Source organism: Leucoraja erinacea, chromosome 1 (genome assembly GCF_028641065.1).
Source record: "Leucoraja erinacea ecotype New England chromosome 1, Leri_hhj_1, whole genome shotgun sequence".
In the NCBI taxonomy this organism is placed as follows: domain Eukaryota; kingdom Metazoa; phylum Chordata; class Chondrichthyes; order Rajiformes; family Rajidae; genus Leucoraja; species Leucoraja erinaceus.
The window spans coordinates 96,562,079-96,587,257 of NC_073377.1; the positions used below are offsets into that span (position 1 = coordinate 96,562,079).

General features: G+C 42.2%; 2 protein-coding genes and 1 long non-coding RNA gene across 5 annotated transcripts in view; 2 read left to right on the forward strand and 1 right to left on the reverse strand.

Annotated features, from left to right (window-relative positions):
• LOC129699805 (flavin reductase (NADPH)-like) overlaps positions 1-1,802 on the forward strand; it is a 32,078-nt gene extending 30,276 nt beyond the window's left edge. For all 3 annotated transcript variants that reach the window (XM_055639915.1, XM_055639926.1, XM_055639905.1), the window contains one exon: positions 1,011-1,802. In XM_055639915.1, coding sequence (XP_055495890.1) covers positions 1,011-1,168 — 158 coding nt within the window. In that variant the 3' untranslated portion in view covers positions 1,169-1,802. The remainder of the gene's footprint in view (positions 1-1,010) is intronic.
• On the reverse strand, positions 1,799-9,060 carry LOC129699815 (uncharacterized). The gene is made up of 4 exons (XR_008723943.1): positions 8,772-9,060; positions 5,834-5,982; positions 3,342-3,579; positions 1,799-3,008 (listed from the first exon to the last, which is right to left on the reverse strand). It is a non-coding gene; the product is annotated as an uncharacterized LOC129699815 (long non-coding RNA).
• Positions 9,061-9,595: 535 nt separating this feature from the next.
• Positions 9,596-25,179, forward strand: part of klhl8 (kelch-like family member 8) — a 32,661-nt gene continuing 17,077 nt past the window's right edge. Inside the window, exons 1-3 of the mRNA XM_055663772.1 lie at positions 9,596-10,129; positions 16,705-17,004; positions 19,023-19,571. Of these exons, the coding sequence (XP_055519747.1) occupies positions 16,807-17,004; positions 19,023-19,571 (747 nt within the window). The 5' untranslated portion in view covers positions 9,596-10,129; positions 16,705-16,806. The remainder of the gene's footprint in view (positions 10,130-16,704; positions 17,005-19,022; positions 19,572-25,179) is intronic.

The following is a 25,179-nucleotide window of genomic DNA, read 5'->3' on the forward strand; positions in this document are numbered from 1 at the left end:
CCCTCCTTCCCTTCTCCTTCCCAGCTCCTCCACAGCCCACTGTCTCCACTTCTTCCTTTCCCGTGCCCCCCCCCCACCGCATCAATCTGAAGAAGGGTCGACCCGAAACGTCACCTATTCCTTCGCTCCATAGATGCTGCCTCACCCAGAGTTTCTCCAGCATTTTTTCTACCTTTGATTTTTCCAGCATCTGCAGTTCTTTCTTAGACTATGAGTAAAAACTTGTGACAGGAATAGTTCAACAAAATCGACCTCGGTGACATAATCCTGTCCACTGATTTGGATACATTATAAATTGGAAGGCAGTTATGTTTAGAGATATAGCGCAGAAACCGGCCCTTTGGCCCACCGAGCCCACGCCGGCCAGCGATTCCCCACACACACTAGCCTACAAACAATAGGAACAATTTACAATTATACCAAGCCAAGTAACCTACAAACTGGTACATTTTTGGAGTGTGAGAGGAAACCAGAGATCCTGGAGAAAACCCACGCAGGTCACGGGGAGAACATACAAACTCTGTACAGATAGCACTCATAGTCAGGATCGAACCTGGGTCTCTAGCGCTGTAAGGCAGCAATTCTATTGCTGTGTCACTGTGCCACCCTTTGTATGTATCCATGTATTGTATGGATGATGAGTGCACCAATAGTAACTCAACCATGTGCACTACTTTGGTTACGAGATTTCTTCCTGGCATCCTAATGAGCATTTGTGAAACCTGTGAGTGGGCATTGTTAAGGCTCATTAATCATTAATTTCAACACTTCATTTCTTATATCCTAACAAGAATTGATCAAAATAGTGCGTAAATTTCATGTGCATATCCTTTCATAAAGGGGTTCTACATTGTGTGTATTTAAAAATACTATGGCATCAATGATTTCAATCCTAATTTCTCATTATGCCTTTCATTAGTCTACTTTTTTTTTAATCATTCCACTGATACAGTGCCTGCAAATGAATCGCCGTTTCTTATTTATTTATCCTTTAACATTTTTTTCTCTAGATAAAGAAATGTTAACTTATGGTGGCTACTTTGTTCCGGATCAGGATGGGAATCCCATTCCAAATGCAGTGACACGGGGAGATGTTGCTCGCTTCATGCTTTCCCAGCTTAATGAGGATACGTGGGTGAAGAAGTCTGTGGCCATGGTAACAGTGTGAAATATAAATTCCTACAATTTCCCAGCAGAATCCTTAAAATGGTTCATCTAAACAAATAAGAGACTATTATTAACAACAAAAGTATTAACATTTACTTTTAATTCAGAGATAAATGATTAAACTAAGAACTCAGTAGTTATTTTCTTTCATCTCTACTTTATATATGAATAACTTTGACTGCAGAATATCATATGGGTGCGCTTAGAAATATCGAGCATCTATTTGATTTTCTCTCCTGCAATATTTAGTGGATTAGTTCATTCTATGTAAGCAGAAAACTGCACAGAAATTGAGAAGATTTTATATTAAACTTGATTTTACAAGCATTTTTCAGTGGTTGACTGTATTAATGACAATGTTAGTAAATTTGCAAAGGATTTGGATGTATTCGGAGAACTTTTTTTAAAAATAAAGGAAATAAAGTTGTAAGTAATGCAGGTATGCTTAATCTCAACCTGAATGTATAATCTGCATCAACCTGATATCGTTTTTGGAAACTCTGGAATGATTCTGCGTCAGTGCATTGTCTAACTCGGAATAAATAAAAGATGAATCAAATAGAGGATAATAGTAAATCGCAATGGATTTTGTTTATATGGTAACTTGTAAAATAAAGTATTTTATGCATTCAAGATGAAGGTTGATTAAAATGTGTACATGTGTTTATTTTTGAATCCAAAGAAAACTTGCTTTATACGTAACTGAATTGTATTGAAAAACTATTAGTATTGTTTTATGAGTTATTATAATCTACCTTTAAGATGTGAACCCTCATTTAAATTGAAATATCTAGTCGGGACCAGAAAAGGACAGCAATAATATAAGGTTTGCAAGTTAAGATCAGGTTGTATTTTATTTGGGAGACACAAAATGCTGAAGTAAGTAACCGGGTCAAGCAACATCCCTGGAGATCATAGATAAGTGATGTTTCAGGTCAGGACCTGTGTTCCGACTGATTGCAGGGGTTGGGCAGGCCAAAGCATGGCAGGTTAATTTTTATTTGGCAAGTTTAGCTTAGTCCTAAGTGGAAACTGCTCAGCACTGACGTTAAATTTGGAATGCAAGAGAGTGTGACTGTGTGAACTATTATTTCCCCAGGAAAGCACTCTGGGTCAAGCGAAACAGAGAGATGGATAACAGCATCAATACTACGTTGTAACATGACACAAAGGCATTTCCCTTTGCAACAAATATTGTTGCAGTGTTAACGTATTTGAATGACTGTATTTTAAAAAAAAATCAAAAAAGACAATGCAGTATCCGAACACTAACCTTACTGCATTAATACTGCACCTTACTCTGTGCAGTATTAAAGAAAAACTGGAAATATTCAAGTGAGTTTAATCTTAATAAAAATATAATTTGCAATTAAAATGCAACATGCAGACTGGCGATTATATTAGTAAATATTTTAATAATTTGCTCAGCTTCAGGATTAGATCATCAGTGTTATCCAGTTTAAAATTAGATTGGAAATATATTTTACTTTGTATTTCTTATTTAATAACTGTTTTTAGCAGAATTCGCAATATTTAGAAATGATGTTGCACAAAGCATTAATCTGCACTGCTTAGGATGGTACAAAGCTGTGAAGGACCTTGGTGCTGATTTAAAAAAAAAAGAATGCAGGCCACAGGAACATCTGGTCTAGATTTACCAAGAAATGCTGGCCGTTCCACACGTCCCGGGTTCGATTCCTCTATTAGCGGATGTGGAAACTGAATTTGCCCGCTTCTCCTCTTCTGCCTCTCCACAAATGCCCTCTAATGCTGTACTTCACAGACTGACAGGAAGCTGAGGCAATTTCCAGCACTTTCATCGTGGAATTTGCTGATAGGACCTGCATCAATTTCGGTATAATGCATGAATCTATATTGCAGTTTTTAATATTTTGTTAACTGAACTTTTTGTTTGTATTTGATTGCAAGGCACATTCAGAAACATCATAATTTTTAGTAGGTTTGACAACTGGGTTAACCCAAGGGGCTTGACCACCCAGCAGGTATTTCCCCAACTGTATCATGAGTGATACATGTTTTGGCAACCCCACCTAGAGCACTGCAGTGCCCAACATACTATCCCCTCCAGGTCCTAAAGTTCGCCGATAAGCATTCAGGCTGCTTCTGTCAGTGACTGACAATGGGTCATCCACAAAAGATAAATTCATCCTTACCATGAATTCAACTCTTTGGTCTCATGTTGACATCTGCAGTTAAGAGGCTCTTTGAAATGCAAACTGTGCTTGGGCCAGTGGATTAATAATATGTTCCTTTTGATACCACTCAGCTGCTTTTCATGGAGCAGACAGCTGGGCAATTTTCCACATTGTTGAACAGCTTGCCGAGAGTTGGTTCTGGCTCAAATGTCTTCAGTTCTGCAGCCAGGATACTAATGCAAGCATGAAGTGACAACTGGTTAATTAAAAGAAAATACAGTAGTTAATTTTCAGTTGGCAGGCTGTGATAGCACAAAAACTTGAGACTCGATTTTTACAATCTATTAACAATGACTTGGATGAGTGGATCAAGTTTAAAGCATCCAAATTTGCTGCAGATACAAAGTTAGGTGGGAAGCTGAACAGAATGCAAAAAGACTGCAGAAGGATAAAGTGAGTGGGCAAGTGTGATGAATGGTGCAGAAAATATGAAGTTAACTCCGTTGTTATGAAAAGGAAGATTATTTTTAACCAGCAAGAGACTGAGGGATGCTGAATGTCCTTATAAAAGAATAATGAACATATAGATACAAGAAGCAATTAGGAAAACAAATGGCATGTTAACTTGGATTTGACCATACAAATAAGTTTTGCCTTGATTATATAGGATTGGAATGCATACATCTGGAATAGCGTGTGTAGTTTTGGTCTTCTTGCCTAAGGAAGGAAATTAATGAGTACACAATGTAGATTTGCTCGAACTGTGGCACAAAACACTTGACCTATGACCTTGTCCAGCCCATGGGATACATCAATGCAGCTTGCATTCACTGTCTCCATTGTTGCAGCTTGCTACTTGGTTATTGCCAGTGATGCAAGGCCAAGGAACAGACTATGTGGAACCCGATCTGATCTTATGCCTCAGATCCAAATACAAATACAGCCCTAAACTATGATAGTGGGCATTGGTTTGTCACCATAAAGCAGCTTATAGTATTGATTACACATCAGTTGGTATATTACACTTGTGCCACATTGGGAGACGGGTCTCTTACATTAAAATACCAGAGTACAATATATCTTGGGTGCTAGTTACGTACACAAGCATTTCTTTCTTCAAGGTGCTGTGAATCTTTGGAATCTACTTTCCCAGAGGACCGTTGATCCTCTGTGTTTGAGATTCAATGGAGGGTTCAGTTAATTCCTGGATTTTATGAGGATTTAAGGATCGTGTGGGATGGTGGTATTGGCGTAAAATAATCCCTGATCTTGGTTAATATTGGAGCAGGTTTGAAGGTCTAAGCAATCAGCTCCTGTTCCAGCTCCTGTTCTTGAGCGACTACAGTGCAATAGAAACACATTTCCATAAAGAGCACACCATTCTTTCTAAGACTGCTACGATAGTAGTATTGACTTAACACTTCAATTAAAGCTTCACTCACAAAATATTTCATTTTTACAAGTTTGGGCAAGTGATAAATCACAGTGTAACAATTCACAACAAATTCCACAAACAGTGCAAGTAGTGTGATCAGCTGCAATTAACACAATCTCAGAACAAAATAAAATGTCTAGAGTAGATTTATATAGTAACACTTTCCCCAATTAATTTCAATTTTGGATAATTTTGTGTGGGGATTATTACAAAGAGATGACATTGGAAGATTTTGTTTTGATTGGTCATTGGTGACATGCCTCAACGACTAACGTGGCACTAACGTCCGTGGTGATGAGAGGTCGGTTGTGGAGCATATCAACTCCTACCTCAACAAGAACCTTGACTCGCTACAGTTTGCCTACCGCTACAACTGGTGAACGGGGGATGCGATCTCACTGGCTTTCCTCTGCGCTGGACCACTTGGACAATAAAAACACATACTGTACGTCATGCTGTTGTTTATAGACTATAGCTCATCGTTCAATACCATCATCACCTGCAACCTGTTTCTCTCCCGGTTCACAGACTCGCCGGCTGCCTGCCACTTTTACGGGCTGGCACATAGAGTCTATGTGCCACGTGTATATGGAGTTTGTGAGGCTGCATCTCCTGTTCCACTATCTAAAGGGGCTGCTCCTTGCCTTCTGGCTGTACTTCTCACCCACCATCCTCATCTTCGGACACCCTGTGTGTAAGGGAGAGGGTAGGGCCGAGGATGTCCTGGTTGGGTTGCTCCTGGGCCTGGCCAAGCTGGCCATCCGCGTGTCACGGCACCAGGTGGAAGAGAGCTCTGCCGGAGCCGGCTGCCTGTCCTTTTCCGGGGTTACATCCGTGCTCGGGTGGTGTTAGAGAGGGACTACGCGCTGTCCACAGGCGCCCTGCGGGATTTCGGGGACCGTTGGGCACCGCGAGGGGTTGAATGCATCCTTGACAAGGAGTGTAAGATAGTTGTATAATAGTTTGTCGTGTACTATGGCGGTGGGTTCTGTTTTGTTTTTTACTGTACGGTATATATTATTTTAATATTTGAATAAATATTTTTGATTAAACATTTTAAAAAAAAGCTGGTTACCAAGCTCACGGAGCTGGGTCTCTGCGCATTCCTCTGCAATTGGATCCTCAACTTCCACAGACCACAGAAGTCCGAATTGGCAGAAAAACACGTCTTCCTCAATAACAATCAGTCCGGGAGCACCGAAGATCTTTCCTGGACCCAGCACACTGATGCAAATACAAAGAAAGAACATCAATGCCTCTATTTCCTGAGAAGATTACGGAAATTTGGTATGTCAAAGAGGATTCTCATGAACTTCTACAAGTGTACAGTAGAGAGCATATTGATTGGTTGCATCATGCAAAACATTGTGAACAATGCCCAGTCCATCACCAGCTCTGACCTCTCCACCATCGAAGGGATTTACGGAAATCACTGCCTCAAAAAGCCAGCCAGCATAATCAGAGAACCACACCACCCTGGCCACACATTCATTTCACCCCTGCCATCGGGAAGAAGGTACAGGAGCCTGAAAACCGTAATGTCCAGGTTCAGGTACAGCTTCCCTACAGCCATTCGGCTATTAAAGACTGCAACCTCTCATAAGCTCCGAACTACATAGACTATTATTGTTATTATTACACTATTATTGTATTTTTTGCATACATATGTGTGCATGTATATATATGAGCTATATACAGTGCCTTCCATAATGTTTGGGACAAAGACCCATCATTTATTTATTTCCCCTCTGTACTCCACAATTTGAGATTTGTAATAGAAAAACCCACGATTTGTAATAGAAAAACATCACATGTGGTTAAAGTGCACATTGTCAGATTTTAATAAAGGCCATTTTTATACATTTTGGTTTCACCATGTAGAAATGACAGCAGTGTTAATACATAGTCCCCCATTTCAGGGCACCATAATGTTTGGGACACAGCAATGTCATGTAAATGAAAGTAGTCATGTTTAGTATTTTGTTGCATATCCTTTGCATGCAACGACCGCTTGAAGTCTGCGATTCATGGACATCACCAGTTGCTGGGTGTCTTCTCTGGTGATGCGCTACTAGGCCTGTATTGCAGCCATCTTTAGCTTATGCTTGTTTTGGGGACAAGTCCCTTTCAGTTTTCTCTTCAGCATATAAAAGGCCTGTACAATTGGGTTCAGATTTGGTGATTGACTTGGCTACTCAAGCATTTTTTAGCTTTCAAAAACTCCTTTGTTGCTTTAGCAGTATGTTTGGGATCATTGTCTTGTTGTAGAAAGAACTGCCAGCCAATGAGTTTTGAGGCATTTGTTTGAACTTGAGCAGATAGGATGTGTCTATACACTTCAGAATTCATTATGCTACTACCATCAGCAGTTGTATCATCAATGAAGATAAGTGAGCCAGTACCTTCAGCAGCCATACTTGCCCAGGCCATAACACCCCCACCACCATGTTTCACAGATGAGGCGGTATGCTTTGGATCTGGGGCAGTTCCTTCTCTCCTCCATACTTTGCTCTTGCCATCATTCTTATACAAGTTAATCTTCGTATCATCTGTCCACAATACCTTTTTCCAGAACTGTGGTTGCTCTTTTAAGTACTTCTTGGCAAACTGTAACCTGGCCATCCTATTTTTGCAGCTAACCAGTGGTTTTCATTATGTTCCAAACAATTGATTTTAATAAGCCTAAGGTTTGGCTGATGTCTCTAACAGTTTTATTGTTGTTTCTCAGTCTCATAATGGCTTATTTGACTTTCATTGGCACGATGGGCCTCATGTTGATAATTGATAAACAGCAATAAAAGTTTCCAAATGTGATGGAAAGACTGATTGGGGGGGGGGGGGGGGGGGGGGGGGGGGGGGGCGTATGTATAAATACAGCTGAAATTTCTACATGGTGAAAACAAAATGTATAAAAACCTTTGAATAGAATTTGACAATGTGCACTTTAACCACATGTGATTTTTTTTCTATTCAAATTGTGAAGTACAGAAGCAAATAAATAAATGATGGGTCTTTGTCCCAAACATTATGGAAGGCATTGTATAAGTGTATTTGTGAGTATAGGGGGGGTTGCACATAAGGTCACCGGGTCAAAGGGCTTGACACATGGAACCGCTCAATCCATCTGGAGGACATCGCAGCTTCTAATTTATGTTGTTAATACACGAAACGCGTACTTTCCTACCTGTTAAAAAACGTCAAAATGGTGAATTTTTGCGCTGTAAAAAATTGTGGAAGTCGGGGTAAGTGAGAGAGACATCTATCCTACTTCAGAATTCCAAAAGTGAAGAGAAATTAAGATGCGAGAGCTGAAGGGACAACAACAGCTAAAGTGCTTGGCGAACATTGGCCGTGCAGATATCAAATTGGAAAATATTGGGAATTATCGCATTTGCTCACAGCATTTCATCAACAGTAAGGCATTATGTATGTTTTTTCTTTATTTATTTGGTATCTAAATTATCAGAAGTGATAAATCTGGCTGTAAAATTTTAAAATCGCCCATGGTTCTGAAGTGGGTTTTTACATGCAAAAAGAAAATGCTTCTGTAGCTAAATTTATCATTAAAATAATCTCTAGATTTACGAGTGGTGCGTGGAAAAGTACGTTTTCTATCATTATGATTTTTTAATGATAGATTATGTTTCAGAGGCGTATTCTTTTTGTATGTAAAAACCCACTTGAGAACCATGGCCGATTTTAACATTTTACCGCCAGATTTTTTAGATGCCAAAGGAATCAAGAAAAGACACAAATAATGCCTTACTGTTGATGAAATGCAGTGAACAAACGCGATAATTCGCTATATTTTAAAATCTCAATACCTGCACGGCCAACGTTCACCAAGCACTTTGGCTGTTGTTGTCCCTTCAGTTCTCGCTTCTATCTACCGTCATTTCTCCTCACTTTTGGAATTCTGAAGTAAGCAAGAAATGCAACACCTGTCCCTTCACCTCCCCCCTCGACTCCATTCAAGGACCCAAGCAATCGTTCCAGGTGCGACAAAGGCTCACCTGTATCTCCTCCAACCTCATCTACTGCATCCGCTGCTCTAGATGTCAGCTGATTTACATCGGTGAGTCTAAGCGGAGGTTGGGCCGAACACCTCTGCTCAGTCCGCAATAACCTACCTGAACTCCCGGTGGCTCAGCACTTCAACTCCCCCTCCCATTCCCAATCCGACCTCTCTGTCCTGGGTCTCCTCCATTGCCAGAGTGAGCAACACCGGAAATTGGAGGAACAGCACCTCATATTCCGCCTGGGTTGCTTGCGTCCGGATGGCAAGAACATTGAATTCTCCCAATTTTGCTAGCCCTTGCTGTCTCCTCCCCTTCCTTAACCCTCGAGCTGTCTCCTCCCATCCCCCCGCCCTCGGGCTCCTCCTCCTCCCCCCCATCCCCCATCAGTCTGAAGAAGGGTTTCGGCCCGAAACGTCACCTATTTCCTTCGCTCCATAGATGCTGCTGCACCCGCTGAGTTTCTCCAGCATTTTTGTGTACCTTCGCTGGAAACAATGGTCAGTGCTTACCTGCAGTTCATCGAATGTACTCCAGTCGGAGTAGCGTGGCAACAGTACGGGTCATGGGTCGTGACCCGACTGTCGTGCAACCTCCCTATTTATATATATATATACATATATACACACTGAACTTTACTCTAAGGTACACAAAAAAGCTGGAGAAACTCAGCGGGTGCAGCAGCATCTATGGAGTGAAGGAAATAGGCAACGTTTCGGGCCGAAACCCTTCTTCAGACTGACTTTTCTCTCTCGTTTATTATATTGTTTACTGTGCTATGTTTACATATTCTGTTGTGCTGCTGCTAGTAAGAATTTAATTGTCCCATCTGGGACATATGACAATAAAACATTCTTGACTCTTCTCTTGAAATAGAGAACAGTGTGTTGCGTCTCCCGCAGCGTTGTGCGTTCATGGTGTTGGTGGGAGGGATGGATCCGAGTGCAGAGCGGGCGCGCGCGCGCTGGGATTGGAATGTTCCCCGGGGCCAGGATCTCCCGCCCGCAGTTGGAACGTTTCCCGGGATGAGGCGCGTGCCGGTTGCGGGCCAGAAGGAGAGGGAAAGGGAATGAGGGTGGGAGAGGGACAGCCTGCAAACCTACCCGGAACAGACCGGCTCTCAGTCTCACCACAGATCCTATAAGATCTTTGGTCTCACCCACACCGCCAGGCCAACCCGGAAGTGTTCGCAGTGAGTGCTGTGGGCTCCAGCCAGCATTGCAAAGAAAGCCTCCCCAGGGGACGGGACGGGACGGGCAGCGAAGCGAGGGGGAAATAGCCAAAGCTGATCTCTTGGCTGCTCGCCCAAGTTCCTACATCTGCCAATAACGGCTGCAGAAACCGACCAGGGAAAGGTATGCGTGAGAATGTAAGGACTGTGACACGGAGTTTAAGTTAGTTTCGATGTTTTTAAATCGACGAACAAACTAGTGCATTGTGATATTTAGACTGGTGACCCAATTGGGATTATTTTAGACTTCGGGAATAGAATGGCTGTTAAATATTCGGATAAAGACTAAACTCGCAGGCGGTGTTCTGAATCGGCATCGATTCTATTTCTGAACTCGATGCCTGATGTATTTGCAATGCTCGTCCTAATATTTCCCTCAATGGGAATGCGGCAGGCTCCGTCCTCAGCGACTTCCCGGGCAATTTGTCTGGAGAGGTCCTGCTTTGGTTCAGGTTGCCGCAATGTCTTTTCAAAGGCAATCCCTAATGGGGTGAAAGGTGATTTTGTTTCTGGCTGCGACTTGCGTGGGGTGGGAGATGGCTGAAGTGTTGGAAATGGGATCAGCAGACTGCCACAGGTGGGTAGGAGGCGCTTGATCTGGCTGGTGGGTGGTTCGGATCTCGCGGGTTATTGTCGATACCCCCACTCGCCCCAACATATCGGAGCGGATGCACATAGCTCGATTCCCTTTCCCGATAATACCTGGGAAATTCTGGGGGCCATAGCTTATAGTGGGGCACGATGACAAATGCCATTCCTTGATCTTGAATTGGGGAAACCGTTAACCTGATGCATAAGCTGTAAGAAAGAACGGCAGATGCTGGTTTAAATCGAAGGTAGACACAACATGCTGGAGTAATTCAGCGCGACAGGCAACATCTCTGGAGAGAAGGAATGGGTGACGTTTCAGGTCGAGACCCTTCTTCAGCCTGATTTCAGGGGAGTGGGTGGGACAGAGATAGAATGTAGTCATAGACAGTAAGAATGTGGAAGAACTGGGAAGGGGGAGGGAATGGAGTGAGAGGGAAAGCAAGGGCAATGTGAATTTAGTGAAGTCAATGTTCATACTGCTGGGGTATAAGCTACCCAAGCGGTACCTCAGCCTCACAACTAATTTCCCTCCACAACTCTCTGATCAACTCTTCCCTTCCCACCCAAACCACTCCCTCATAGAAACATAGAAATTAGGTGCAGGAGTAGGCCATTCGGCCCTTCGAGCCTGCACCGCCATTCAATATGATCATGGCTGATCATCCAACTCAGTATCCCGTACCTGCCTTCTCTCCATACCCCCTGATCCCCTTAGCCACAAGGGCCACATCTAACTCCCTCTTAAATATAGCCAATGAACTGGCCTCAACTACCCTCTGTGGCAGAGAGTTCCAGAGATTCACCACCCTCTGCGTGAAAAAAGTTCTTCTCATCTCGGTTTTAAAGGATTTCCCCTTTATCCTTAAGCTGTGACCCCTTGTCCTGGACTTCCCTAACATCAGGAACAATCTTCCTGCATCTAGCCTGTCCAACCCCTTAAGAATTTTGTAAGTTTCTATAAGATCCCCTCTCAATCTTCTAAATTCTAGAGAGTATAAACCAAGTCTATCCAGTCTTTCTTCATAAGACAGTCCTGACATCCCAGGAATCAGTCTGGTGAACCGTCTCTGCACTCCCTCTATGGCAATAATGTCCTTCCTCAGATTTGGAGACCAAAAACTGTACGCAATACTCCAGGTGTGGTCTCACCAAGACCCTGTACAACTGCAGTAGAACCTCTCTGCTCCTATACTCAAATCCTTTTGCAATGAAAGCTAACATACCATTCACTTTCTTTACTGCCTGCTGCACCTGCATGCCTACCTTCAATGACTGGTGTACCATGACACCCAGGTCTCACTGCATCTCCCCCTTTCCCAATCGGCCACCATTTAGATAATAGTCTGCTTTCCTGTTTTTGCCACCAAAATGGATAACCTCACATTTATCCACATTATACTGCATCTGCCAAACATTTGCCCACTCACCCAGCCTATCCAAGTCACCCTGCAGTCTCCTAGCATCCTCCTCACAGCTAACACTGCCCCCCCAGCTTAGTGTCATCCGCAAACGTGGAGATATTGCCTTCAATTCCCTCATCCAGATCATTAATATATATTGTAAATAGCTGGGGTCCCAGTACTGAGCCTTGCGGCACCCCACTAGTCACTGCCTGCCATTGTGAAAAGGACCCGTTTACTCCTACTCTTTGCTTCCTGTTTGCCAGCCAGTTCTCTATCCATATCAATACTGAACCCCCAATGCCTTGTGCTTTACGTTTGTATACTAATCTCTTATGTGGGACCTTGTCGAAAGCCTTCTGGAAGTCCAGATACACCACATCCACTGGTTCTCCCCTATCCACGCTACTAGTTACATCCTCGAAAAATTCTATAAGATTCGTCAGACATGATTTACCTTTCGTAAATCCATGCTGACTTTGGCCAATGATTTCACCACTTTCCAAATGTGCTGCTATCCCATCTTTAATAACTGACTCTAGCAGTTTCCCCACTACCGATGTTAGACTAACTGGTCTGTAATTCCCCATTTTCTCTCTCCCTCCCTTCTTAAAAAGTGGGGTTACGTTTGCTACCCGCCAATCTTCAGGAACTACTCCAGAATCTAAAGAGTTTTGAAAGATTATTACTAATGCATCCACTATTTCTGGAGCTACTTCCTTAAGTACTCTGGGATGCAGCCTATCTGGCCCTGGGGATTTATCGGCCTTTAATCCATTCAATTTACCTAACACCACTTCCCGGCTAACCTGGATTTCACTCAATTCCTCCAACTCCTTTGACCCGCGGTCCCCTGCTATTTCCGGCAAATTATTTATGTCTTCCTTAGTGAAGACGGAACCAAAGTAGTTATTCAATTGGTCCGCCATATCCTTGTTCCCCATGATCAACTCACCTGTTTCTGACTGCAAGGGACCTACATTTGTTTTAACTAATCTCTTTCTTTTCACATATCTATAAAAACGTTTGCAGTCATTTTTTATGTTCCCTGCCAGTTTTCTTTCATAATCTATTTTTCCTTTCCTAATTAAGCCCTTCGTCCTCCTCTGCTGGTCTTTGAATTTCTCCCAGTCCTCCGGTATGCTGCTTTTTCTGGCTAATTTGTACGCATCATCCTTCGCTTTGATACTATCCCTGATTTCCCTTGTTATCCATGGATGTACTACCTCCCCAGGTACTTTCCTCTACAACCGCACAAGATGCAACATCTGCCTCTGGGAGATCGGGTAGATTAAGGCAGACTCTGCGGAGGTGTTCAGTGAAACGATCGCCGAGCCTGCGCTTGGTCTCGCCGATGTACAGAAGCTGATACCAAGAACAGCAGATACATTAGATGAGGTTAGAGGAGGTGCAAGTGAACCTCTGCCTCACCTGGAAAGACTGTCGAGGTCCTTGGATGGTCGAAGGGAGAGGTGTTGCATCTCCTGCGGTTCCCCTGCCCCTTCCCAGTTCTCCCACTAGTCTTACTGTCTCCGACTACATTTTATCTCTGTCCCGCTAACTCCCCTGACATCAGTCTGATGGAGTGCCACGACCCGAAACGTCACTGATTCCTTCCCTCCAGAGATGCTGCCTGTCCCGCTGAGCTACTCCAAAATTTGTGTAAACCTGATGCATAAGCTCTTATTGCCATAGTAAAGGCTATGGGGTGGCACCGTGAGGCAAGGAATCCCGTGGAGTCCAGATGAAGTAGCCCAAGGGCGAGAGGGTGGTTCTGAATGCAGCAGTGGAGTTCAGTGGCTTTGGTGGAGAGGTTGCAAACTCGGGCAATGCGAGTGACTCAGTTGGAATGTAGGCATAAGCTGATGGAGCTGGGGAGATGGTGTGTAGCGTTGCAGGGTCAGAGTGAGAGATTCTAGGGGAGGAGGTAGTGAGTGGATGAACGGCAGTCACACTGTTTCTCTACCCATCAATGGGTATGTTTTTAAGGTGGAGATTGATAGATACTTGATTGGTAAGGGCATCAAGAGTTGTGGGGAGAAGGCAGAGGAATGGAGTTGAGAAGGAAAGTATATCAGCCATAAAGGATAAGGGGGAAATCCTTTAAAACCGAGATGAGAAGAACTTTTTTCACACAGAGAGTGGTGAATCTCTGGAACTCTCTGCCACAGAGGGTAGTTGAGGCCAGTTCATTGGCTATATTTAAGAGGGAGTTAGATGTGGCCCTTGTGACTAAGGGGATCAGGGGGTATGGAGAGAAGGCAGGTACAGGATACCGAGTTGGATGATCAGCCATGATCATATTGAATGGCGGTGCAGGCTCGAAGGGCCGAATGGCCTACTCCTGCACCTAATTTCTATGTTTCTATGTCTATGTTTCTATTGAATGGCGAGTAGACTCGATGGGCCGAATGGCCTAATTCTGCTCCTATGAGTTATGAACTTAGTATGCTCCAGCTCATTTCATCTAGATCAGGGGTCTCCAAACTATGGCCCGCTGGCCACATCCGGCCCGCCACGAGATGTTATCCGGCCTGCAGCAAGCTCTTAACACATTCCGTGCGGCGGGCTATTTAGCGGGTTCTGCGGTAGTGCGGGAACTTACACCTCAGTTTGTCATAGGCTATCAAGTTGAGGGTTTGTGTGCAGCTGCTGACGGGTTACCATTAGTTGTACGTGACTAATACCCAGGGATGCAGTGGTGCTGGAGCTCACCGGAGTGCCGCTCCAGCACTTCTGTAGCGGGTGTGTGGTCGGGGAAGACCCATCACTACTGAAGTTCCCTGTAAGGGGGGGGGGTGGGGGGAAGCAAAAAGCACTAGTGCTGAGTCTGGAAGTCTGGTGAGGTGACGGCTCTGGCTCGCTGGTGGCCGGTGGACGGCAGCAGCATCGGTGGCCCCGGGGAGACAGTGAAGATCAGCGGTGGCGATGGCCGCAGTGAGTGAGTGTGGGTGGGTGTGTGTGTGTGTGTGAGATGATCTGATTTAGTGTTCTAGCATAGATTTTTTTAAATAGAGATTATTTTGTTCAAGGTGCACGAACAGTGTACAGAGATTCCTAGTGCCTATAAAGGTTTATTCCATTGCATTTTTTTTCTGGTCGGTGGTTCTTGGGAAGAACACTGATTCCCAGGTTTGTTTAGACCAGGATTGTACAAGTTAAGGGTAGCAGATTCGTTCAGTTTCTATTTATAGTTTCTCATGTGTGCAATCCTTCCTAATTAACTCTGATCAATGAAAAAATAAATATGGAAGTAGAAACGAGGAACTACAGGTGCTGATTTATACCAAGATAGACACAACATGCTGGAGTAACTCAGCGGGTCAGGCAGCATCTCTCGAACGAAAGGATGGGTGACGTTTCAGTTCAGGATATGCCTAGTCTATTGTGACAACTGAAATGAAGAAACCTAACATAGACAGACACCTAACCTTTATCAAAATTAAGGAACCTAACCTAAGTTCCTTCCTGGTTAGAGTATCGACGTGTAGGAAGGAACTGCAGATGCTGGTTTAAACCACAGATAGACACAAAAAGCTGGAGTAATTCAGCGGGTCAGGATAGAGTATCAATGGTTTGTTTCTCTTTCTATTATACATGTACTTTATTGTTTTCTCTTCCTCTGGCATGGTGAAGCTGCAGTGGTATGCACTAGTTAGTGCTGCTGCCTCACGGCTGTAGCTATCTGGGTTCAACCTTGACTCCAGGTGCTGTGTGTGGCTTTCACACCTTCCTGCAACCACATGTGTGAGCTGGGAGATTAATTGGCCTCTGTAGAGTACCCATTGGTGTAGAATGACAAACAAATCTAAAACAAGAGATGATGAGAAAATAACTTGGAGGGCTACAAGGAAATAGAGAATGAAACTGATGAGATTGCTCTGCTGGGAGCATTGGGCTAAATGGACATATTTAGTGAGTGAGAAATCCTTTACATTGTCAGCTATCTTTTATTAAAAGTTCCCTGCTTTAACTTGTCCCTTTCTTGCTTCTTCCCTTGGTTTGTTTTGAGCAAAAGAAATTCAATTTTTCTTTGTTCGATTTTTCTTTGTGTGTGAAGTTGGTTCTAATGGATTTAAAATGAAGTAAACCTTTAATTTCTTGTTGAGAAATGGATGTCAATAGTTTTCATGTTGGAAGACTTTCAAATTGATCTTTCTTTACATTTATTCTTCAAGAGGCGGCTTAAAGAATGATTCTTTAATTGAGTCTGAAGAGGGGTTTCGGCCCGAAAAGTTGCCTATTTCCTTCACTCCATAGATGCTGCCGCACCCGCTGAGTTTCTCCAGCATTTTTGTCTACCTTAAAGAATTATTCATTGAAGTCATAGAGAATTGCTTTCCTGCTATGGCCTGATATTTGTTTTCAAAAGAGTGCATCATCTGTGAGAAGGATGACCTATTTTGTATTGAAGGAAATATTTATTGCAGTTTATAGAAATAATACCACGGTAAATCTGATGATTTCATTAATCTCCAAGAGTCTGGAAATCTCAGTTATTGAATCTGATGTTAGAAATACATAGCCACATTTTCTTTGGAATATTAAATGCATCTCAGTAAAGCAAAAACACACACTATAGTTAAAATCAGTATTCAGTGTTAATTTCACAACTAAGAGCTTTCAGTATTTTTTTCACAGGTGAAAACAGTGTTGGAAGTCGGTTTGAGAAATGACTAAATAATTGATGCTGTTATTTTTTTTGCAGGAAGGGATACATTTGTATACACTAGCACGATTTTAGATCGACAAACAGTAATGTGTTGAAGATATCAGTTAGGTGCTTGGAGGTGACACAACATATAAAGAAATGGCTTCAAGTGATATGATACCAGAGAATTTGAAGAATCATCAGCAAAGGAGCAGGAAGCCTCCCATTAGCTCCATTGACCATGACGCTGAGGCAGATGATTGTTTTATTTTTGAAGCAGAAGAAGCTTGGAAGGAATATCACCGTGCTCTCTATCAGTTCTATGAGGGCAAAGAACTGTGCGACGTAACACTGAAGGTGAGAAGAATGCCGCCCTTTGTCTGTGAGTAGCTGATGTAAAGTGTCCACATACATTGTCATTTGGATTGTAAGATTCAGTGGGGTTTAGTGGGCTAGCTATCAACAATTCACCAGTGTGAAAGTAAAATACTGTAGATGCTGGAAATCTGAACTTAAAAGAAAAGTGTGGGGCATCTCAGCAGGTCAGTTACCACATCATGTGATGAGGGAAACAGAATTCTTAATGAATTTAGTTTCATGCGGAATGGTGGTTGACTTGAAAGTTGAACCCTATTTCTGTCTTGACAGACGTTTCCTGATGTGCGGAGCATTTTCTTGCATGTTTTTGCAACAATTCGCGTGTTAAACATGTAGAAAATACTGAGCTGCAGGAATATTCTGCAATGGTTTTAATACCCAACATTACAAAGTTCATGCATGTTGGAGTAATATGTAACAGTTGTACTAAATGTCATCACCGAAGTAGGTTAGGGGCGACATTGTTGCTTGTTCAGATGACCCTAGATATGTCACCTCCCTAATCCCAATCTGTAAAAATGTTGGGAAATATATTTTCACTTCCCACTCAATTGTTTTACTATGTATGTGCTGCTGTGAGAACATCTTTGCCCTACACCATCTACTTGATGGACTACCAGGGTTAATTTTCTCACCCACATGTCTTTGGTGCAATTGCCTCCAGCTATATTTTTATTCCTTTTGCCAATGTCCAGCAGCTCTGCATTCTAGGTTATATCTGAATCCTATTGCCCCATTGTATCCAAGGAAACCTTACGTCAGCATATATAAATATATACAATCACTCTCCTACAAATGTACTGTTTTGAGAGTATGGAAAGCAGCTTCCACGTTCTCATTTGAGATTAAAGATTGGACTTGGATCTTGCTATTCCAATACAGCTAAAATAAATTGCGATCTACCTGGCAATGTGAGAGTTACCAAAGTGAATCGTGAATGAAATATCTAATTGGCCCAGTCACTGCACCATAGCAAGGTGATGCTATTTGTGGTGTTTCAAGAGGAACTTGCCCGTTGCCTTGCTCACTGAGGCTCAGTTTGGGTTTCACCAGCACCTCATCAGAGACGATTCACATTTGGACAAAATTATTGAATTCTGGTGAGAGCGACTGTCCTTGACATCAAGGCAGAATGTGACTGAACGGGGAATCGAGGACCCCTCATTCAGTCAAATGTTGCCTTTATGTAAAACTGAAGTCGATGTGAATCAAAAGGAAACTTCTCCATTAGATAGAGTCCTATTTGGTTAGAAAGAACCTGGTTGTGGATGTTGGAGGTCTATCATGTGAGCTCCAATATATCACTGCAGCAGTTCCTTTGGACAGTCTCCAAGGTTCATTCATGTTTGTTAACTTCATCGATGTGGAGATTTTCTGGTGGATCAATTCCATAAGATAAAATTGTCCAAGCTCGCCCTTGTTAAACATTCAGAGTTGGTATAATTTGTGGCACATAGCCTGATAATGCCTGGCTCTCTCTCTCCTGGGCAGCATTATTTCAAATATTATCAGTAATGAAAGTAATGGATAACTAACTAGTAATAGATCAGGTTAAAGTTTTTCTTCAACCATTGGTCTCCTTTCTTCAATAGCGGTAAATGTATGTGGTGACTTAGTACATCCACTCTAATTGTTAATGTAGTTTACAAATGCTGGCGTTACTAATGAATTCTGCTGTGTATATTTTAATATTAATCTCCATAATGAATACAATTATATGAATTAATGTTTTGACTTTGCAGTCGCAGGATCCCATTAATAATGTACACAGATCACATGTCATTTATCTGATTCAATTTTGAACAAAACATTCAAATTAGGTTAATCTACTCACAGTATAATTTGTTGTTAAATGTGCATCACATAAAACAAGTAATCTGCCGTAATTGATAATCCCAATTTAGTAGAAATAGTAATTTTCTTAAGTAGCCTTTGTTGATTTGGATTAATTTTAAATTGTGTTACTAAGCAATGTTTTATTTTCCGTTTTCTATTAGGTTGGGCCCAAACTAATCCCGTGCCACAAATTGGTGCTGGCGTGCGTGATTCCATACTTTAAGGCAATGTTTCTTTCTGAAATGGCTGAAGCCAAACAGGACTTGATCGAGATTAAAGATTTTGACGGCAATGCAATGGATGACCTTGTGAAGTTTGCTTATTGCTCGAGGATTAAACTTACTGTGGACAACGTGCAACCTCTTCTGTATGCGGCATGCATTCTGCAGGTAGAGCTTGTGGCCAAGGCATGCTGTGAATACATGAAAGCTCATTTTCACCCGTCAAACTGCCTAGCAGTCCGGTCATTTGCTGAGAGTCACAATCGCGTTGACTTGATGAGCATGGCTGATAAGTATGCTTGCGAACATTTTAACGAAGTAGTAGAATGTGAAGACTTTATAAATGTTTCACCAAGGCACCTCATTGCACTTCTTTCATCCAGTGATCTGAATGTGGAAAAAGAAAAGCAAGTGTATAATGCTGCTATGAAGTGGCTGCACTCAAATCCGCAACATCACGCCAAGTGGTTGGACCAAGTTCTTGCACAGGTAAATTGGAGGTTCTGTTGGTCAGTGAACATTTAACTGCCGATTAAGTGCAAAATTGTTATTTTATACAGTAGATTAGTTTTCAAGGCCATTGTTGTATGATTAGTAGCCCTTTAGAGTGTTCAGATCATGATTGATCCATGTGCTTCTGTTGAAAATGCAAACCTTAATGAACAGATTTATACAAATAGCATGTGCAGGTTTTTAAGAGCAGCAGGGAGTTAGAGGTCATATTGCAGTGAACAAAAGGTCAGACAAGCAGAATAATAACATTTCAAGTCATGGTATCAGAATAATCAATGTTGATATGGTTGATAACGCCTACTTCTTTTTCTGGATGCCTTTGTATGTTTTGCTCCTTGTAGTCACAGATGTAGGGATTAACTATAGATGCTCTAGAGCAAGTCAATGTGCTCTCTTCTCATATGTGTCATTGTATCTGCTTTACCTAATGAAAACTCAAAGAAAACCTTTCTGTATTTTCCTTCGATGTTTAAATGTGGAATATTAGGTCCCATTGGAAGCATTTCAGCTGTGTGCACAAGGTGGATGGGCAGAAGGCATTTTACAACAGACTTCTAGCTGCCTATTGTACACTTCAAATAGAACTGGGAGGCACCTACGCCACAGACATCAAAAGAAGGCATGAGATTTTTGGGTCAAGCTCACATCATCTGGAAGTGTCTGGAAGCTAAATATTACCAGGATATCGTGAGTTATAGAGCCATACAGCATGGAAACGAGCTCTTTGGCCCAACTCGACAATGCCGATCAAGATGTCCCATCTAAGCTAGTTCCCATTTGCCCATGTTTAGCCCATTTCCCTCTAAACCTTTCCTGTCCATGTACCTATCCAAATCAATCTGATGGATCTGGCAATCCCACTCTGATTAGAACTTGAAAATTGGGAAATGCTTCCAAAGCTTGAGTTAGTGCAGCCCACACTCCTTAATAGTGGAAAGGTGCCACCCAGTTCTGCCACTGAGGAAACAGACACTCCTTCTTTGTGGAATAGATGATGGGACAACATGCGATAGGATGATAGTCCGAAGTCCTCACTGTCAACTGGGAAGTATCACAATAGGTCTCTGAGCCAAATGCAGGTATTTGCAACTCTGATAAGTTTCTGATGAAGGGTCATTGACCTTAAACGTGAAATCTGTTTCTCCTTCCACAATTGCTGCCCAACCTACTAAATACTTCCACCATTTTCAGTTAAAAAATAAATAAATTATGATCTTGCGCTATTTTATTTCTGATCAGGACATGTCACTAGTGATAGTTGGTGACAGTGGATCCTGGATGAAAATGTGGTGTGTGTTAGATGGTGCACCAGTGCACTTTTCCTGCTGCACAGGTGGCTTTCTATTCATGCAAAACATCATTTTAAATAAAACTCAGAATATGAATTAGCAAGTCAGTTTGACAGAATGCATTTTTCCATTCTTTCAAGGAGCTTTTACAACTTTTTTGTGGAGGCTCGAAGCTTTGACTTGATATTCAAATCATAGCTGTTTTACAACAGAGCTTTGGGTCATCCATCTAATTGCTGATGTTTAACTCGTACTGCTGTTCTGTATGAAAGGATTCATTAGTTTTGTATCCAAGCAAAAATGTGAATGCTACTTAGAATGCCATCCATGGCCTGCCTCTAACGTGCATATTTTCTTGCATTAGAGGATGTCCCGCAGTTATGAGACAAGCTGCCATGAGTCAAGCGAACAATATAGCTGTTTGTCAGATTTTTCCATATAGCAGTCGGTTCTGTTGATTGAATTGATGCCTGGCTGGCATCCAAGTTTTTTTTTAAACAAAAATGCATATTCAATATTGCTGATGGGGGTTTAAAGTTGACAGCTGAAATGTTGTACTTTCTTAACCACATCTGTTTTTGTGCTAATTTTGTATGGAGAGCATAAATCAGTGAGGACATGACCTTGTGCAGAGCCTTGCTAGATGGAAGTGTGAGAGGCAAAGAGGGCATATGCCATGACACCTGCAGTGTACTGAGTTGTCATTGTGTCCTGACAGTAAGATCCGATCACGCGTTGCTGGTGCACCCTCCACTATGTGGCAGTAGGTGAGGTTTGTGGGTTGTTGACAGTGGGCGTGCACATCTCTAAAGATCTTTCCTGGTCCGAGAACACTAACGCAATTATCAAAAAAGCTCATCAGCGCCTCTACTTCCTGAGAAGATTACCGAGAGTCGCTTTGTCAAGGAAGACTCTCTCTAACTTCTACAGGTGCACAGTAGAGAGCATGCTGACCGGTTGCATCGTGGCTTGGTTCGGCAATTTGAGCGCCCTGGAGAGGAAAAGACTACAAAAAGTAGTAAACACTGCCCAGTTCATCATCGGCTCTGACCTTACTTCCATCGAGGGGATTTATTGCAGTCGCTGCCTCAAAAAGGCTGGCAGTGTCATCAAAGACCCACACCATCCTGGCCACACACTCATCTCCCTGCTAGCTTCAGGTAGAAGGTACAGGAGCCTGAAGACTGCAACAACCAGGTTCAGGAATAGCTACTTCCCCACAGCCATCAGGCTATTAAACCTGGCTCGGACAAAACTGATTATTAATAACCACTTTCTGCTATTTGCACTTTATCAGTTTATTTATTCATGTGTGTATATATTTATATCATGGTATATGGACACATTTATCTGTTTTGTAGTAAATGCCTACTATTTTCTGTGTGCTTAAGCAAAGCAAGAATTTCATTGTCCTATACAGGGACACATGACAATAAACTCACTTGAACTTGAACTTGGTTCGCAACCAGTTATCTGGTGCCAGCACCCGGTCACCTCAAGAGCTGTGTTCATATTGAAGGGTCAAAGTGCATGTTGTAGGCACATCATGCATTCTTTATTCAATGAAGTATCTTAGGCGGCCTTGTGGACATGAGATGTCCTTCTTTACTTGACACTGGCTCATCCTTGTGTCATTAACAGTCAGGATGAAGACGCATGAAGGAGACCTTTTCTTCAGGCCTTTTAGGTTCAATAATAGCTTGAGTTAGTCAACCATTTGTGGTGACTAGATAGTCCATTCTTTCAGAGTGGTGAATCTCTGGAACTCTCTGCCACAGAGGGTAGTTGAGGCCAGTTCATTGGCTATATTTAAGAGGGAGTTAGATGTGGCCCTTGTGGCTAAGGGGATCAGGGGGTATGGAGAGAAGGCAGGTACGGGATACTGAGTTGGATGATCAGCCATGATCATATTGAATGGCGGTGCAGGCTCGAAGGGCCGAATGGCCTAGACCTCCTGCACCTAATTTCTATGTTTCTATGTTTCTAACCTGGATAAGCTGCCAAAGCAAAATGGACTCTACATCCGGAATCTGTGATCTGATGTGTAGAAAGGAACTGCAGATGCTGGTTTATACCAAAGATAGACACAAACTGCTGGAGTCTGAAGAAGGGTTCCGACCTGTAACATCATCCACCCTTTTTCTCCAGAGATGCTACCTGACATGCTGAGTTACTCCAGCATTTTGTGCTTATCTGTGATCCGTAGCAACCAGCGATCCCTGCACACTAACACTATCCTACACACACACTCACACCCAGGACAGTTTACACTTCTACCAGCCAATTAACCGACAAACCTGTACGTCTTTGGAGTGTGGAAGGAAACAGAAGATCTTGGAGAAAACCCACACGGCCACTGGGAGAATGTACAAACTCCGTTCAGACTGCATCCGTAGTCAGAATCAAACCCGGGTCGTGGGCACTGCAAGCGCTGCAAGGCAGCAACTCTTCCACTGCGCCACCGTGCCACACATGAGTAAGAGCAATAGTGAATTTACTAATTGTGCTCTTCCAAAATCTACAGAAACTAGTGATTCTCATGGTTCACTATTTAAGATGAGAGGCTGGAAGAGGGAGAACTGGGAACTTGTCGCTAATTAGCCAGACCAGTAATTGGGAAATGCTAAAATCTACTTTAAAAATATGAATAATAAAATTGGGCAGAATCCAAAAGGAAATATGAAAGAGAATTGTTTGACTTTCAATAATGTCACAGCCTTTGGAAAAAATGCCACACGGGTATGAAACAAACTTGAAGCTGGATTGAGGACTGGTTAACTGACAGTAAACACAATAGAAATAGATGGGAAGCTGTGACAGTGGGGACTGTAGAGGTTGGTGCACAGTCCCCAGCTGTTACACTTTGTTCCAATCACTTGAATGAGGGGAGATTTGTTTGTGTGTTTTGGGTGTTTATCATTGTACCGCTGCTGGCAAATTCATTTCACTTGCACTTTTTGTGCAATGTGACGAATAAAACCATATTGTATTGTATTGTACATGTGTACTAAATCCAAATTTGCAAATGATACAAAGCTGATTACTATTGTGGATTATGGGGTTACAGTAGGTTATGAATCGTTCAAAATGTCTAACTAAGTCAGCCTGTAAGTTCAGTTGTTGAGTGTGTTCAAGATGGAGGTCGGTAATTTTTTGGGATATTAAAATAATTAGGGGATATGGGGTTGGTGAAAGAAAATGGAGCTGAGGTAAAAGATAAGCCATGATTTTATTGAATGATGGAGCAAGTATGAGGGGCTAAATTGGCTGCTACTCCCAACTCTTATGTGGTCATTTTATTCTAATATTACTTTGCAAAGGAGGTCTTTCAGCTGATTCTCAGAGCAACCCCATTCCCCCTCCTATTTTCCTGTAGCCTGTTCTATCTTGTGCAGATTAACTCCCCCTCTGATTCGACCAGTTACTTGCATGAGGAGTAAATTAACATTAAAACTGATGATCTGGTGTTGATTGGGGAATTCACTACTTGCAAATTGTGTTTTGTACACAGCTACATATGATAAGTACATTATTGGTGTAAGGTACAGAGGAAGATTGTAATAATGTAAGTGTATAATAAAGACTTCTACTTTCTTGCTAATAATTGGCAATAACGTTTCAGTCGGTTGAGATTAGGTTGTTCTTCACAACAAGAATCAGCGCCCAATGGGTAACAGTAATTTACTTTTTCAAATGACAAAAGGTTAATATTGCCTTACCAAAACAATTAGACACATGCTGTTGTATTTGCAAAATGACATGTCATTGGAAATATATGTTGAAGTCTTTCATCAAGGTTAAAAGGATTCTCGAAGATAAAAGTGGGTCGGGGAAAGCAACCAGCTTGATGACATTGAGTGAAATGATAAATAAAGAGGCAAGCAGATTTATCCTTGTGCATGAAGCTCTCAAAAGTCTTTCCAAAGAACTTAAAGTGAAAACCTCCTGGAAGCTGGTATCTACTATGCTTTATAAGAAAATATTATTGCTGACAAACGGTTCCAATCTTAATTTCCCTCAAATAATGATTGATTTACTTGTATTTTCAGCATTTGGTTGTTTTAAAATTATTTACAAATTTCTAGAATTCTGTTTTATTAAATCCTTCCACTGCTTTGTAGGAGTTGTGTTCAATTTCACAGGGATTTTTGTAAGTTCATATCAATAACAACTGGAACCGAGCCATTGCTAACTAATTATAGAAAGGGAGAAATCGCAGCTCTGCCAGCGGATTTATTTTTGTTTTTACAGCTACACATAAAATCTGCTTCCGATTTAGATGGGTAACGATAAAC